Below are 17,674 nucleotides of genomic sequence, written 5' to 3' on the forward strand. Positions count from 1 at the left end.
CTGTTCTCACCCTCCAACCCTCTGCAGCTCCACACCAAGCACAAGGAGGGCAACTGCTAAGCCAGGTACCTGTGGGCAATAGACGGCTTGTGGCCCTCTCCACGGCACCAGGGCACGTCCTCATGAAGGTACGAGAGGCCTCTTGACATGGTCTCTGCCACGTGACACAGTTCATTCCATGTGATGATGTTCCCCTTGAGGTAATCCGTGAGGGAGCCCTACAGGAGACAGCACAGAACTTGGGCACAGGCTCTGGGAACAGAACAGGACCCAGCCGGGCCCCAGGAGGACTGTCTCAATGGACAGAGGCAGGCTCCCCTCCTGGGAGACTGTGATCGACATGGAAGGTATGTGAAGCTAATAGGGTTGGGACCCTCTGGGGGTCAGAGGGTGTTAATCACGAAGTCACTGCACTTATTCCTAAAAATTTATCCCAGAGTTAGAGGAGTTCTTGTAGGCACTCATGTCCACACTGAGGAAGGGTCGCCTTGGGTGGAAGGCCACCTCGTCTCAGGAGCCCACAGCCTGTCACAGGATGTCCACAACCTGACTCACCTTGTCATGGAAGGCCGTGATGAGCCAGAGCTCCACCTCCAGGCTGGAGCCTCGCTTCTCAGCGGCAATGAACTGCAGCAGGTTCTCATGCTTCATGCCAGGTGTGCTGAAGATCTCCCGTTCACTCTGCCATGACTGCTTGTCCTAAGGCAGGGATGCGGCTAAGCCCCACTGCTGCCATGCCACCCTGCAGCAGGACCACCACCCCAGCCATCTGCAATCCCCCCACCCCAGACCAGCCTCAGCTCCATAAGGGAGGCAGGCAGATGACCAGGACTGAGCTGGGCCCCAGAGCAGAGGTCAATGGTGATCCCAGAGATCACTTAGGGCTAGATTTACCTGTTTTACAAACAAGGCCACTAAGGCCCAGGAAGGGAAGTGAGGGGCCCACTGCACCCACCAAATGAGATGCAGAGCCAGGCCTGGCTTTGATAAGTGTTCTGGGCACCTGCTGGGGTAGCCTGGTGTCCGAGGCCTCTAAGCAGAACCTAATGTCAAAAACAAACCCCTGAAAACCAGAGTGGATCAGGTTTTGCAAAGCCCAACCCCAGCCCTTTAAGAAAATGCCAGTGGGGCCCGCCTCTCTCTCATCCCACCTGCACAGGCCTGATGGCCCTGGGATGGGACAGCTCCAGCTGGATAGCACAGGTGGATGACCTGGAAGCCCCTTGCTCACTTACCTGAAGTGGGAAGATCTTGACAGCCACGAAGTCATTCATGAGCTGCGCCTTCCAGACGCAGCCAAAGCGCCCCCGAGCCTTGATCTCCAGCAGCTGCAGAGGCTTCAGGCCAACCAGAGGGGACGGAGGTGGAGGTCCAGGGTCCTGGGGAAGAGGGAGGGCTTACGAGGGTCTGGCCGGGTGACCCCACCTCTACCCCTGCCCTTCACCAGCCCTGTCTCACCTCGTGGATGTCCACATGGCCGTAGGGAGGCTTGCGATGCCGGTACATCCAGAAGGCCAGCAGGACGATGAGGGAGAGGCCCCCAATGGGCAGCAGCGAATAGGCCAGCACCGTGAGCAGGGTGGGGGCTGTCGGGGGTGGCTCGTACGTGACTAGGGGACACACGGAGCCCTGTGTCACACAGCCCGCCCACCCACACACCTCAGGGGCCAGACCAGAGAGCCCCACAGCCACTCCCCACCCAACTCCAGAGCTGAAAGGAGAGCTCCAGGGCCAAGGAGAGGCCCCAGCCTGCCCTCCTATGGCCCTCACCTTCTGGGCCCCCAGCCTCTGGCAAGTGGGTGAAGCGCTCGTTGCAGAAGTTGCCTTCACAGCAGCAGAAGTACACCTGGGGGTTCTCCTCAGTAGCCACACACTCCTGCCTGGAGGCACACAGTTTCCCATGGACCCCTCAGCTAAGGGATGCAAGCCTCACAGGGGCCTGCCCAGCTAAGCCCTCCCCAGTGACAGAGAAGCTCAAGAGGAGCCATCAGGGGACAGTGTGAACCCACCTCCCCTAAAGTGGGACCCAAATGTCAGGCAGGAGAGCCACGGTTCCACACAAAGAGCTCTCCTTTGCATTGGGACAGAGCACACACATCTGCGGGACAGCTAGGACCCTGGCACCATCCCTACTTGACCAAGCAGTAAGGAGAGGCCCGTCTCCCCCTACCCTTAAATGCCAGGCTCGCTTTCACATCCTGAGGCCTAGAGGGCCCTATAGCCACAGGCAGGCTCCAGTGGGACTTGGGGGGCAAATGGAAGGGGAGGGCAGGCTCCAGCAGGACTGAATTGGGGGTGGTTGGAGGGTAGGTGCCAGTGGGACTGAGGCAGGGGTGGGACCAGAAGGGAGGACAGACTCCCCCACGGGCTCTAGGAGGGGAGGGGGGGTTCCAGTGGGACTGGGGGGCGGGTACTCCAGTAAGACTAAAGCAGAGGTGTGCCAGGAGGGGAGGACAGGCTCGCCCCAGGCTGCAGGGCTAGGGGAGTGGAGGGTGGACTCCAGGGGACTGGGTGGGGCACTCCAGTAGGACTGAGGCAGGGATGGTGCCGGGAGGGGAGGACAGACTCCAGCGCACTGAGGGGATGGGGGGCAGTGAGGGCGGGCCCCGGGCTCCAGGCACCTGTCGTAGCAGTTGAAGTCGTCCAGCCAGCAGCCCTTCTTGACGAGCTCGATGGTGCCGGAGCTGTTGCGCCAAGAGGCATAGCAGTGCAGCCGCTTGTCCTGCTCGCCCTCGCAGCGCTCCAGGCCGCTCTGGTTGGTGCGCTCCAGCTCCCAGTTGGCGTTGTAATAAATGCACTCCCGAGTCTCGGCCTCCCCGCGCCCGGAACCTGTGCCCGGGAAGTGAGAGAAGGGCTGAGCAGTCCACAAACCCCTGTGCCTGCCTGTCCTGAGTCCCCGGCCACTCTGAGGGGGACTGGGTGTGGGGGAGTGTGTCCAACAGCCAGACTGACGGCCACACGCACAGAAAGGGGCTCCACAGATGCCTGAGCCTCCTGTGTGGGGGTGGGGATGGCTCCCTTGCAGCAGCAGGAGTGGGGAGACCTCAAAACCCCCATGCGTAGCATGATCACTGTGTTGGGGGGAGGGGAGACTGCTGAAAGTACCTATTCCTGGGCCTTGCCCATATTGGACATTTGAAAGGGGGGCAGACTCTACCACAGTTTTAAACACCACCACCCTCCACCTGCAGGCCCCCGCCCCCAGAACCTCCAGTGGCTCTGATGCAGACCTCAAGGACCATGTCTGGGCAAACTCCCAGAGGCAGCTTCCTGCTGCTGCTGTCCACCTCACCCCGGGAGACTTGTGTGTCCCCCACCCCACCTCAGACCCTCCAGTCCAGTGTCCTTCCTGCCTCCAGCAACAACACCTGGTGCTCAGCAGGGAAGGAGAAGGTCCTAAGAAGCAGGCCAGCATGCTCAGGGCAAGTCTCCCAAAGTCGCCACGTGGAGTATGTGCCCCAAGCAGAAAGAGGGCTGGCTGGTGGCTAGACACGGTTAACAGAATCCTCCCAGCTGGGCTTGGCCCCTGAAGACCCCTGTGAGCCCTCCCCACTATTCCTGTGTCCTCTTCCACCCCCTACATGAGTGCCATCCAGGTGGCCAAACACTTCAACTCCCAACTGCCCCCTTCAAATATTCTCCTTCCAAATATATTCCTTTCCAAATATGGCCTCAAACATTCACCAAATCCATCTTTCTCACTAACCCCTCTCAGGCAATCCTGCCCAGCACTCCCATCTGCCCCAATGGCCCCCAGTCCCCCAAAGCCCTGTAATGGGAAGGAGGAAGGAGATGCTAAAGGAGGTTCCCAGGAAAGATTATGGCCCCTGCCTGAAGCCTGGGCTAAAGAGCTCTCCAGAACTCAGTGCCCTACTATGGTCCCTTTACAGACACCCATGATCAACTTCACTGCCAAAAACCACACAGACACCCAAGGGGAAACCAGCACCAAGCATCCACCTAACCTCTCCACTCTTCCTGGGCCTACTGCAAGCCAGGGACCTGATGCCACCCCAGCTGGTATTCCTGCCCCAGGAAGGAGGAAGAAAGGGTCAGAGTCACCCCCACCGATGGACAGTCAGCCAGCCCACCAGCAACCAGGAGAGAAGAACCCATCCTGACCCTGGGGGAGAGCTCAGTGCCCTGAGTCATAACAGCCCAAAGCCTCCCTCATCCTCCACTCCACGGCCAAGGTTATCACAGTGGCCATCGAGAGTGAAGAACTTGATATGCACAGTACACCCCGGGAGAAGGACAATGACTGGCTGTCAGGAGGGAAGGGCCCCCCACTGCAGATCATTCTCTAGTCAACCCACCCCTTCTGAGCTCTCTGCAAGGACAAGAGGCTCCCCCAGAGGCCAAAGGCAAACAGCACATGTCAAAGCTCCAGGTAGGAGCACATACGGCTCAAATGCCATCCTATCAGAATGCCAATGTCTAGCCATGGCTCTGGCATGCAAGGACACCAGTAAGAAGAAAAAGAATGGCCTCCCCACCACCCAGGCAGCTGGGACCCAACCTGGTCCACATGAAGGGCATCAGGGTCTACACAAAGGGGCTCATGCATGGATGCATGCTGGCTTCTCCCAGCCAAGTCCCTCATGGAGCACAAGGCCTAAGGCTTGAGGGGAGAACCTGAAGGGATGGGCAGAGCTGCAGAGAGGGAGGCTGGCCACTCCTCGATCTTGCTTCCCCCACTGCTGTCATACCACACTGCCAGGCCCCTGAACACACTCTGCTTCTGGACTTAGCACAAGTTACTACCTCTGGCTGCAGGACGCTCCCCACTTTCTCCTTTAAATTCCAGCTCTTCTCTCCCCAGAGACCAGGTGAACTATCTACTGCTTCCTCTACCACCTCAATTACCACTCTGGACCAATGGCCTGTTGTTTTTTAAAGGACTGCTTCAGACATTCAAAACGTGTAAAAATAATGTAACCAAAGACAACCTCCAAGAGAAAATAGCACAGTGAATACTCATATTAAGAAATAAAACATTATAAGTGTACTTGAAAGTCCCTTTTGAAATATCAGCCTTCCCCCCATGAGCCTGCAAGGCTGAGAAAGGCACAAGCCTGACTTATCTTGAGTGTTAGAACCAGTTCCAGACACATGACACGTAGACAGAGGGAAGAACGAATGGACAGACAGAAGGCCATGGTCATCACCTGGCGAGGGCAGAACTTCGAAGGGAAGGGACAACAGGAGGCGTGGCCTAAGCCCGCAGCCCAGACTGAGGGTCCCTCAATGGAGTTCCCATCTCCAAGCAGAAAATAAGCAACAAGCCCCCTGTGCAAGGCAAGGAGTCCCAACACTGACAGTGGCCACTGACAGTGGCCACGGCCAGCCCAGCTCCTCTCCTCATGCCACACACCAAGCAGAGGTTCCTCTGGCCATTACCATGGGCAGGACCCGAGTGGACAGGGCTGACGAGGCCAAAGCTGCAGGTAAGACCCAAGGGCTCAAAATATAAGTGGGCCCCCGACCCCGACCAGATCCTCCTTGCAGACAACTTCGAGTAAGGCAGCCTCAAGCAGGCTGAGAGTACTTTAATATGTACTATTTATGCTAATTCATTCAAGTCCTAGCTGTAACACTTCCTGAGTGAGTTAATCCATCTTGTGCCTCTGTTTCCTCATGTGTGAAAAAGGGATGATAAAAGCACCTAATTCCTCAGGCTGTTCCCAAGCCAAATGAGTTGATGTGTTTTAAGAGTGGTTATGACAGTGCTTGGCACATTAGCTGTCACATCAAGAGCCACACCCCTCCCTGCTGCCCGTGACAGTCCTTCACATTACAAGCCCCCAAGAAGGCTCCCAGCACCTCCAAAAGATTCACACTCAGAGTCCAGGAGAACCTGCAAACCTGGGAGGCTCCATATCCCTCCCATACCAGGGCCAGGCCCTGCTTGCCAACTGCAAATCCAGGGCCTCCCCCTTTCTCCCTCCTCCTCATGCTGGCTTCTGCACACACTCAGCTATTTATAGCCTCTGGCAACACTCCAGCCTCTGCCTTTTAATAGACACAGGGTTCCTGCCTGTGCTTGTTCGTATGAGGTTCTCCGACCCCCACCCACTCACTCACTCGCCTATCCCAGCAGGAGAGGAAGCTGCACTCCCAAGATGGGGTGCCAGCAGTACCCCTCCCCCATATTTGCTACCTCAGAGCCCTGAGGGCAGCCTACCTCCCAGATACCTGGGCAGTGGCTCACTCCATCCCTGAGTCACAGCCAACCCAACTGCTAGCCTCCAGACGAACTATGTATACAAGTAGCAGTGTCCCCAACAGGCAGTCCCTAGATTCCAAGGGGCTTAGACTTTGTTGGAAAGAAGACCCCAGTATTTCCCAAGCCCTCAGCCCAGGTGAGCAGAGAAACTCCACTCCTGGACACATACCACCCCCGAGAGAAATAAAAATACATACTCCACTCTGAACCAACATTCCAGAGCTTGCCCCAAAAAGACCAGTTCTGACACTCGAAGACAAGCACAGGGAGGTGTTTCCCAGTCCAGCTGGCCTTGGACACAGCCCACTATGTGCTGGGGAGATGCAGGGGAAAGCCCACCCAGATACTGCCTGGGAGGCACTGGAAGCACAACAGGGGGGGGAAGGGAGACAAAGGGATGCAGAAGTGGGGGGGCGATTAAGGCAGACCCCACGCAGGAAGATATAGAGCTAGTGTGGCCACACCTCCCCTGGGGCTCCCTGAGCTCTGGGCTTGGAGTACATCCAGCCCGGCCAACATCTCCCAGAGCAGCTTCAGACCCCAGCAACCAGCAACTGGCTGCATTCTACCCTTGGCTCCTGAAGCCCCTCGGCAGTCCCCCTCTCCCTCCAAAGGAAGCAGATGCCCAGCCCCAACCACAGGGGCATCGCAGACCAGTGAGAAAGGGATGCCGCCCACCACATCCACCTCAGTCCTCTGCCGTCAGCATGCCAAGGTGCACCCTCCTCCGGGAAGCCTCCAGGCCTCCATACTTGAGTGGGGGCCAGTGCTCTCCCTTACTCCCCAGACTCCAGGTGGAGTGGCACAGATAGAATCCACAATGCATGTATACTTGCACCTTTGAACTGGCACACAAGAGAAGAGCTCCAGCACATTCCCAGCAGCCAAACAACCTCTTGACACACTGGCTTGTTTGACTTGACCCATTTATTTGTGAGCCATCCACACTGATACGCATTCATTTAACAAACACACAGCAGGCACTAAACTAAGCATTTTGCAAATAGTAATTTAGGGGTGACTGGGTGGTTAAGCATCCAACTCTTGATTTCAGCTGAGGTCATCAGCTCAGGGTTATGAGATCGAGCCCAGGTAGGGCTCCACACCTTAAGATTTTTTCTCTCCCTCTCCCGCTGCCCGCCCCAAATAAACACGTAAGTAAATAAATAAATGTATCCTAAGCTGAGGCACAATGAGGTGAAGTATCTTCCCCAAGTAACTACCAAGTGTCAAAACCAGGCAGCCCGGTTTTGGAACCCAGGCAGCCCGGCACTGCAGTCCGAGCTCACAAGGGAAGTGGCCAGCCTGCCACTGCACTTGTAGGTTATTTACAAGGGGTAAGGATCTGAGCGCGGCCACGAGGAAGCCTCTGGACTCGTCCTGTGCTCACACGCAAGCAGGGGGTATGTTAGAGATGCTGGGTCCTATCGTAAGGTAGGAGCATCTTCAACTCAACCAGAGACTGTCAAACTTTCCTCCCAAGGACCCTTCTGGATGTACCAATTCATGTTCCCAGAAGACTACAGCCCCACTGAGCTACACACTCACCCCAGTATTTGCTCACCTGATCAGTATGAAACGGTGTAGGAGAGTTTTGATCCCCATTTCTTAATTATGTGTGAAACTGCTCATCCTTTTGTGTTTATTAACCCCTACTTCTAGGAAATGCCTATTCACATCCTTTCCCATTTTTCTGCTAGGCTGCTTTTCCCAGGACTTGCATGAATTCTTTATATAGTCTTGGTATTAAAACTTTCTAACCTTATCACCTCACACCAGTCAGAATGGCTAAAATCAACAAGTCAGGAAATGACAGATGCTGGCGAGGATGCGGAGAAAGGGGAACCCTCCTACACTGTTGGTGGGAATGCAAGCTGGTGCAGCCACTCTGGAACACAGCATGTAGGTTCCTCAAAATGTTGAAAATGGAACTGCCCTATGACCCAGCAATTGCACTACTGGGTATTTACCCTAAAGATAAAAACGTAGTGATCCAAAGGGGCACGTGCACCCGAATGTTTATAGCAGCAATGTCCACAATAGCCAAACTATGGAAAGAGCCTAGATGTCCATCAACAGATGAATGGATCAAGAAGATGTGGTATATATACACAATGGAATACTATGCAGCCATCAAAAGAAATGAAATCTTGCCATTTGCGACAACATGGATGGAACTAGAGCGTATCATCCTTAGCGAAATAAGTCAAGCAGAGAAAGACAACTATCATATGATCTCCCTGATATGAGGAAGTGGTGATGCAACATGGGGGCTTAAGTGGGTAGGAGAAGAATAAATGAAACAAGATGGGATGCGGAGGGAGACAAACCATAAGTGACTCTCAATCTCACAAAACAAACTGAGGGTTGCTGGGGGGAGAGGGTTTGGGAGAAGGGGGTGGGATTATGGACATTGGGGAGGGTGTGTGCTTTGGTGAGTGCTGTGAAGTGTGTAAACCTGGTGATACACAGACCTGTACCCCTGGGGATAAAAATATATGTTTATAAAAAATTTAAAATTAAAAATAAATAAATAAATAAAACAGAAAAACCAGCAAAAAAATAAAAATAAGGTTGTTACCCCCCCCAAAAGTAAATAAATAGCAAAAGCATCCCCTCGTGAAATATTGCCTTGACACAGCTAAGTTAAAATTAGCTACACTGTGAGCGCGGTGGGTTGAAGCCTCTGCCTTCGGCTCAGGTCATGATCTCGGGGTCCTGGGATCGAGTCCCGCATCGAGCTCTCTGCTCGGCAGAGGGCCTGCTTCCTCCTCTCTCTGCCTTCCTCTCTGCCTACTTCTAATCTGTCTCTGTCAAAGGAATAAATAAAATTTTTTTAAAAATTAGCTACACTGTATTTCCCCATCCTTTTTTGAGTATATTGTGTTAAACAAGGTGACGGTAAGTGAGAGTATCAGAAATAACCAGATATAATTAACAGTCACTGACAGGTGCTGATAAAGTTCTTTAAATGTATATCATAGAAACTGAAAAAGTGAATAAACAGAATGACTGCATAATAAAATATTTTACAAAAAACATAGTTTCCTATTCTTTGCTTTCAGCAAAATTGAAGGAAGACTGAAATTAAGTTGTCAGCATAAAGATTATTAAAATTAGTTTTTTTAAATAAAATATTTTATTTATTTGTTTGATAGTGAGAAAGAGAGAGAGAGCACACACACAAGTGGGGGGAGCAGCAGGCAGAGGAAGAAGCAGGCGTTCTGCTGAGCAGGGAGCCTGATGTGGGGCTTGATCCCGGGACCCTGGAGTCGTGGCCTGAGCCGAAGGCAGACACTTGACGACTGAGCTACCCAGGCGCCCCTAAAATTAGTTTTTGATGGTGGGTCACCATGTGATTTTTGGTATATAACGAAGAGTTCAAAGAACTCAGTACATTGTTATGAAAATTTCTTCATAGCTATAGTTATGTAAACAAAATTTCTCAACGCTCTTATCTATAAAAATGAAAATTTTTTATGAAATTAATGCTGAATCTTGGTTCTTTTGTGTTTATAATATTTATTCACAGATATAGGACATATTTTTTAAAATTTCATATCATTAAGAGATGTGTTTTCCATAAAAAATTATATATGTTTAACAACAACAACAACAACAAACTTTCTAACCATATAGTAACTCCCTTTATTTGTTTATTTGCTCTTCACCAAAAAGGTTAATAATGTAGATATACAACATTTTGTGGTTAGTATTTTCTGAATTTATCTTTTTCTTTTATTTTAAATCTTTATCTTTTTCTTCCAGTTCAACTTAACACTGTCTTTGACCTAGACCTGAATCCCATTATATTCATGATTACTGCTATATTTACTTTTTTTTTCTCTCTACTGCTACCACCTTTGAATATCTTTTTTTAATTCCACATTTCAGCCACTCTGGTCTTGAAATAACTCACTCTGTATCTATTCTATTACAAGCTAGCCTTTAAACTTTAATACGTACTATTTATGCTAAAGTTAATCAATATCTCTACCATCCCTCATAGGAACTTAACTGCTTTAGACCCAACTACCTCCTTCCAACAACACGTAATCAATTTGATGTAATATTGGTGTTAAATATTTAATCTGCTACCACTGTTCTTATCTGCCTTCCAAAGCAAATATGATCTCTATTGTATACACTCGGTATTTTCTTATTTGTCCAAACTTTCATCAGTTCGTCTGCTCAGCCAACCCTACATCTCTGCTCTTCCTTCTGAGACCACTGTCCTTCTAAAAGAACATCCTCCCTCGTAAAGATCTTTTGGTAGAAAAGCTTTTATTTGCTTTTCTGAAAATGTTATTTTGCTCTGTTTCCCAACTGACAGTTTAAAAGAACATAAACTTTCAGGCTGAGTTATTTTCTCTGGTCATTTTGAAAATATTATTCCACAGTCTTCTGACTTCTATTGTTGTTGCTGAAAAGTCTGCTATTATTTTAACTTTGTAGATACTCTGTCTTTTCAGCTTTCTTAGATCATCTTTTTACAGTTTCACTATGAGCCATGTCTCTAAGTATATGTTTATTTACACTGCTTGGAAAAATATGCTTTTTATTCAATGATTTACTTCTATTATCAATTCTGAACAATTCTTGGCTTTTTATTAATTTTAGTATTGCATCTCTCTATTCTATGATTCTGAAATTCCTATTAAAGTATATTAGACTTGGGCACCTGTGTGGCTCCGTCAGTTAAGAGTCTGCTTTGGGCCCAGGTCATAATCCCAAAGTACTGGAATCAAGTCCTGCATCAGGCTCCCTGCTCAGCGGAGAGTTTGCTTCTCCCTCTTCCTCTGCCCTTCCCCCGCTGCTTGTGCTCTCTCTCTCACGTGCACTCTCTCAAATATACAAAATCCTCAAAATATAAATAAATAAATAAATAAATAAATAAATGGAGTATATTAGACTTTCTCATTCTATCCAGTATTTTTTTTAAGATTTTATTTATTTATTTGACAGACAGAGATCATAAGTAGTCAGAGAGGCAGGCAGAGGGAGAGGGGGAAGCAGGCTCCCTGATGAGCACAGAGGCCAACGCAGGGCTCAATCCAGAACCCTGAGATCATGACCTGAGCCGAAGGCAGAGGCTTAACTCACTGAGCCACCCAGATGCCCCTCTATCCAGTATTTTAACTCTGCCTTTATGTTTTCCAATTCTGTCTCTAGGCACCACTATGGATTAATTGTATATGGCCTAACTTCCAATTTATTAATTCTCTCTTTAGTTGTGTCTAATTTGCTGTTTAGCTCTTCTACTTAATTTATAAATTCAATTAACCTATTTTTTCACTTCTAGAAGCTCTATTTTTAAAAACAGTTTCTTGATTAATTTTGATACTGATTAATTTTGATAGTTATTGGCATACTCTCAAACCCTTATTTTATTAACTCCATAATTTAATTTCTTGAACATTTATCTCTGCCACCTGTTAGATGATGATTTTTCACTCATGGTATCTTATTTCCTGGTGTGTTTGGAATTTAGGATCCTCAGAATTTTGGATTCTGTTTCTGGATACATATCTTATGTTCATCAGGCCTCTTCTGTGAGAATACTCGAAGGCCAAGTTTGAGGGGGCAATGTTCCAAAGATAATTTATTTTTTTGCTTCTGCCAAACTTTCTAGGATATCATCAATTTGGAATCACTTTAATTTCTCAACTTCAAGTTTCCCAGAGAACACTAGTTGGTATAAACTTCAACTTCAAGCTCATGTAAGCACAGACCCATGGTTATAAATTCTCAAGGGAAACTCCAGCCTCCCTATCAACCTAGGCTAAGACCTTTCATTATATACTCCCTTTATCAGCAAAAGAATGTTTCTTCTAGTCCATACTTTCACTGAAGGTGAAAGTTTTGTCATATGAGGGCCTCAGTCTCAATTTCATACCTTATCTCTAAGTGCCTTACACACTGTCACTAAACCTACACCTCTAAGTTTAGGGATAGGGACAGAGTCCTAATTAGAACTAATACAGTTCTAATTTTCAGTCTCCTCTTCCTTCTCCCTTACTTTCCTACATATGCAGCTATGCATATCCATTCTAATTTCTTTAACTTTTTTAAAGATTTTATTTACTTATTTGAGAGAGAGAGATAGAGAGAGCACGCATGCACGCACAAGGGCACACAAGAGAGGGGAGGGGCAGGTGGAAAGAGAAGCAGACTCCCTGTTGTAAAGGGAGCCTGAGGCGGGACTCCATCCTGGGACTCCAGGATCATGACCTGAGCCAACAGCAGTCTTGAACCAACTGAGCCACCCAGGCACCCGCACATCCATTTTAAAAGGATATTAATTCTATCTTATCCAGATTTTATGTGTCTTGCATGAGGACATTTATCAACTGTTTTACTATTTCACTATTATTGCTGAAAAGTAAATCCAGAAGTATTTTGCAAGGGTGATAGGAAGAGCTCTATATGCTTTCACAAGCCCAGCCTAGCAACAAGGAAATCAAGCCAAGTCACCTCAATTCACTTCCAGCTTCAACTCTATAAACAAGTCCCAGACACCATGCTCCCATAGAACAAAGTGTGGGTCCAGGGCCTTCTCTGCAATCCTTGCCTTTCTTCAAGCCACACCATTTCTAAAGAATACTAAAAAGAGAGCTTCTGGGTAAAGGTTACAGATTATACACAAGTATTACTTTTTCTATCTCCTGTACTTCCATGAAAACCACAGCACAGAGAAGTTTTTAAAACATAACCCCATAGAGGTAAAACAACAACAAACAAACAAACAGAAGGAAAAAAACACAGAAGCTGGAAAGCAGACACACAAGTAGTCAATAACCACAAAGACTCCTGAATTGGTTGTGGAGAAAGCTGAAAAGCAACACAATTTCCACCCAGGATCCTCCAAAACTCAGGAATGTATGTAATCAGATGTCTCTGTAAGAGTGGAGGTGAAGATGAATCCAAAGACAGAAAGGCTGGCCAGATTCTCAGAGCTCACTACCAGTCACCATGGCTGGGGGCTGCTTCCTCCAACCCAGCAGACAGTAGATTATTTTCTAAAGAAGATAAAATAAAGAGCCTCTGGAAAGGGAGCAGTGGGAAAATTTGAGGGCACAGGTACCATACTGACACAAGACGTATACAGAACAATATACGAAGTACAGAAACTCCAGCTGTCCTCCCACCGTGGTTCCTAGGATGTTGGCAGCCAGACCTTTACTACCCTCCCCCACCAATCCCCAAACAGAAAGCATAAGATACTTTTCAGGAGAGTCTATCTAGTCTAACTAGCTTCAAAAACATCAGATCATCCTATAGCTGGTAGGTTCCACTCAGAAGCTTAGAGCTCTCAATCAGTATTCAGGTCCATCCTTAAATATTAACAGGTCTAGAAAAGCCACGTACCGGAAAGACAGAGATAAAAACAGGCGGGGGGGGGGGGGGGGGGCAACTTGGAGAAAACAGAGATTATGGAGGGAGAAGATAACTTCACTTTACAAAAATCCTATCAATACCTTCAGAGAGCTAAAAAAAAAGAAAGCCAATGCACTCATGAAAAATAAACAGAATGGCATTGTTAAAAAATCAGAGAATGAAAGAGCTTTAAAAAAAATTTTTTTTAAATATATATATATACATACACACATACATATATGGTGGCAGAAATTAAAACCAACAGGAATAAAAGATAACACTGAAGTAATCTCACAAAGTCAAGTAAACACACACAAATACAGAAAATATGAGAGAAAACAGAAAAGGAATCTAGAGGCCCAGTCCAGAAGTTCAAGACCTAAGTAACAGGAGTTGTGGAAGGAGAAAACAAAAGAGAAGAAATCAAAGACCATCACAGTGAATGAAAACAGGCCTCCCAGCAAGGCCTATCACTGTGAAATTTCACCACAGTGGGGACAAGAAAAGAACCCATAACAAATGTCTATCAAGAGAGAAATGTCACCTATAAAAAATTAGGAATCAATGGCTTTATACTTCCCGCAGCCAACTGGGGGGGGGGGTCCTATTTATAAGCTCATACCCACTCAACTATTAATGAAATGTGAAGGAAGAAAAGAGAAAAGTAAGATCACCCTTTCTCAAAAAGGTACTAGAGGATACACTTCACCAAACAAAAAAAAGATACAACAAGGATACAAAAACCCAAAGATGCAACACAAGAGATAGTGATAGGTATCTTAAAGATGAAAACCAAAGGAGATACAGGGTGACAGCCACACTGGGATGGGAGCCAGAGTCTACATGTAAACTCTGTTCAAACTGCTGGCTGACCTTTAACACAGGCACCAAACACACTTCAAGCAACCAAGAAAGCCTAAAGGAACTAAAACAGATATTTCAGGAGCTACACACCATGGAAGAGTTTATGAATTCAGCCAATATAACCACCTATTAACACAAAAATAAAAAAATTAAAAAAAAAAACCACCACCAGCAAAACAAAACAAACTCAAAACAAACAAGGCTTTTAAGAGAAACATAACGGAATTCAGAGCCTCTACAATTATCATTCACAATATTTAGATATAATCCAAGATTATATAAAAAACAGGTAATGTATCTCGTATTCAAGAGAATAGATAATTGCTGGAGACTAATTCTAAAATGATCAGATGTTGGAATTAGCAAAGATTTTAAAGTAACTATCAGAAGTACACGTTCAAGAAACTAAAGGAAAATACATTCCAATGAAGGCATTGATAGGCTATATCAGCAGAGAAATAAACCTACAAAAAACGGGTGTCTGTGTGGCTTAGCTGGTTAAGCGTCTGCCTTCAGCTCAGGTCATGACCTCGGGGTCCTGGGATTAAGCCCTCATCCCACCTCCCATCTCCCACCGTGGCTCCCTGCTCAGCAGGGAGTCTGCTCTCCCTCTACCTCTCCCACTCATTCCTGATCACTCTCTCAAATATATAAATAAAACCTTTAACAAAAAACCTACCAAAAAAAGGAACCAGATGGAAATTCTAACACTGAATAATCTGAAACAAAAAATTCACAAAGACAAGTTGAAAGTAAATGAAGGGAAATAAATATACCATGTCAACATAGCTAAAGTGGTTATTAAGATGAAATTTTATAATGCTAAGAGACAAAAATGGGTGATTTATTCCCCTGTTGAAGCCCCATCAACTAGTACCACTTCCCAATACTGAAACAATTTCTCATGTCTATGAAATATCACTTCAAAAGAACTGAAATGCTTTGACTCTTACGGGAAAAGCGGTCCATTTTCCAACTTCTGTGTTTCTCCTTTGTCTTAAATTAAGCATCCGTATAGGCATGGGTATATTTCTGGACTTTCTATTCTATTCCATTGTCTATTTAGCTATCTAACACCAAAAGCTTCCCATTTTATTTATTTTTTAAAGATATTTTACTTGAGAGAGAGAGAGAGACAGCATGAGCAGGGGGAGGAGCAGAGGGAGAAGGAGAAGCAAACTCCCTTCCAAGCAGGGACCATGATGTGGGGCTCAATCCCAGGACACCCAGATCACTCCTGAGTCCAAAGCAGACACTTAACCCACTGAGCCACCCAGGCATCCCAAAAGCTTCCCATTTTAATCCTCAAATCCAGTAGGCACAACTTGTTCTTTTTCTTGAAGATAGCCTTGACTCTTTGTAGTCCTTTGCATTTCCAAACTGTTTTACTCCAAGAATTAAAGATTATACCCTACAGGCTTTTTCTGCAGCTACCGAGATAATACTGTTTTGTTTTTTTGTTTTTTGCTCTGTTAACATGGATGGCAGATTAGATTTTCAATTGTTAAACCAGTTAAAATAGTTGAGACTAAACAGTTGGCCATGATGTTTTGTTTTGTTTTTTACATATTGCTAGATTCTATTTGTGAATGTTTTAAAGACTTTTGCATCTTATATTCATTAAGGATATTAGTTCTATTTATCTTTCCTGCTCTATGTTCCCTTATCTCACTTTTATTGCTTTCTTTTCAATTTGTGAATTCCCTACTATTCCATCTGTCCCTTTTATTAGCTTGAAAGTTATCACCTTTCTATCCTTTAGTGATTACCCCAGAGATGCCTCCTTGAATTATCAAAACCTAACATTAATGGGTAGTTTCATCTTCATGGTGGCCAATGTAAGAACTTTCAGAACAATTAAATTATATGTTCATTGCACTCTCCATATAGATCTCCTTTAGTGATTACCCCAGAGATGCCTCCTTGAATTATCAAAACCTAACATTAATGGGTAGTTTCATCTTCATGGTGGCCAATGTAAGAACTTTTAGAACAATTAAATTATATGTTCATTGCACTCTCCATATAGCATTGTTGTCATGTGATGCTTTTATATGTATTTCAAACTCAGTAACACACTTCTTTCATGTCCAAATGCATATCATTTTCAGTGTTCATCATTCTTTTCTGCATCTATGACCTCCCATTTAGATCATTTAGCGTCTGCCTGAAGAACACTCTCTTTACTTGATACCCTCACTCTTTTTTTTTTTTAATTTATGTATTTATTTTAAAGAGAAGAGAAGAAGGGCAGCGACAGAGAGAAGGAGAATCTCAAGCAGACTTCCAGCTGAATGTGGAGCCAGACATGGGGCTCGACCGCACAACCCTAAAATCAAGAGTCAGAAGCTTAAATGACTGAGGCACCCAGGTGCCCTGATACCTTCATTCTTGACAGATAGTTTCACTTAATATAGAAGTTTAGGTTGACAATTATTTCTTTTAGCATTAAAGCTATCATTCCATTGTCTTCTGGCTTCCACAGTTACTGAGACATTAGATGTCAATATAACCATTACTCTTTTGATTGTAAATGTGCCTTTTTTCTCTGGCTGCCTTTTAAGATTCTCTCCTTGGTGTTCAGAAGTTTGGCCAGAATAAGATTAGGTGAGTAAATTTTATTTATCTTATCTAGGTTCACAGGGCATCTTGAACCCGCGGCTTGACGCCTTTCATTCATTTTGCAAAGTTCTCAGCTATTATCTCTTCTGCTTCTTTTATTTCTGGTTATTTGTGTGGCTCTGATTACATGGATCTTAGCCCATTTCACTTTCTCCTCTCTGTATCTTTCCCTCTCTTCTGTATTATCCTTTTCTCTTTCCAGGACTAAGTCTGTTTATTATCCTCTGATCTTCCTGTTCATTAATATCTCCTCAGTTTTACTTAATCTCTTGATAAAATCATCCACTGAGTTCTTAATTTCTGTCCATATACAACGTAGATCTATAATACAGTTTTCGTTTAGCTCTTCTATATTCTTCCAGTTCTCTACTGAAATCCCCACTTTCATTACCTTGATCGCAGCAAGCATGATTTTTCAATATACCTATGATAACTCCAGTCTGGAGCTCACCCAGGTTTGAAACTATTTATTTATTTATTTATTTTAAATGGCTACTTATTTAAAATGATCATGATCACCCAGTAATGAATGATATGTGCAAAATTGTCTGTAAAATAACTTGAGGCCTAACATTCCTATAATGT

At 46.1% G+C, this 17,674-nt stretch overlaps 1 protein-coding gene across 4 annotated transcripts in view; it reads right to left on the reverse strand.

Moving 5' to 3' along the window:
* The window catches only part of ACVR2B (activin A receptor type 2B), a 35,125-nt gene that overhangs the window by 7,786 nt on the left and 9,665 nt on the right, over window positions 1–17,674 (reverse strand). For 2 of the 4 annotated variants that reach the window (XM_059162063.1, XM_059162061.1), the window contains exons 2-7: window positions 2,622–2,829; window positions 1,771–1,880; window positions 1,459–1,610; window positions 1,236–1,379; window positions 556–699; window positions 70–218 (exon numbers count right to left, since the gene is read on the reverse strand). In XM_059162063.1, coding sequence (XP_059018046.1) covers window positions 70–218; window positions 556–699; window positions 1,236–1,379; window positions 1,459–1,610; window positions 1,771–1,880; window positions 2,622–2,829 — 907 coding nt within the window. The remainder of the gene's footprint in view (window positions 1–69; window positions 219–555; window positions 700–1,235; window positions 1,380–1,458; window positions 1,611–1,770; window positions 1,881–2,621; window positions 2,830–17,674) is intronic. The other 2 variants (XM_059162062.1, XM_059162064.1) reach the window with 2 other exon arrangements.

Source organism: Mustela lutreola, chromosome 2, assembly GCF_030435805.1.
Source record: "Mustela lutreola isolate mMusLut2 chromosome 2, mMusLut2.pri, whole genome shotgun sequence".
In the NCBI taxonomy this organism is placed as follows: domain Eukaryota; kingdom Metazoa; phylum Chordata; class Mammalia; order Carnivora; family Mustelidae; genus Mustela; species Mustela lutreola.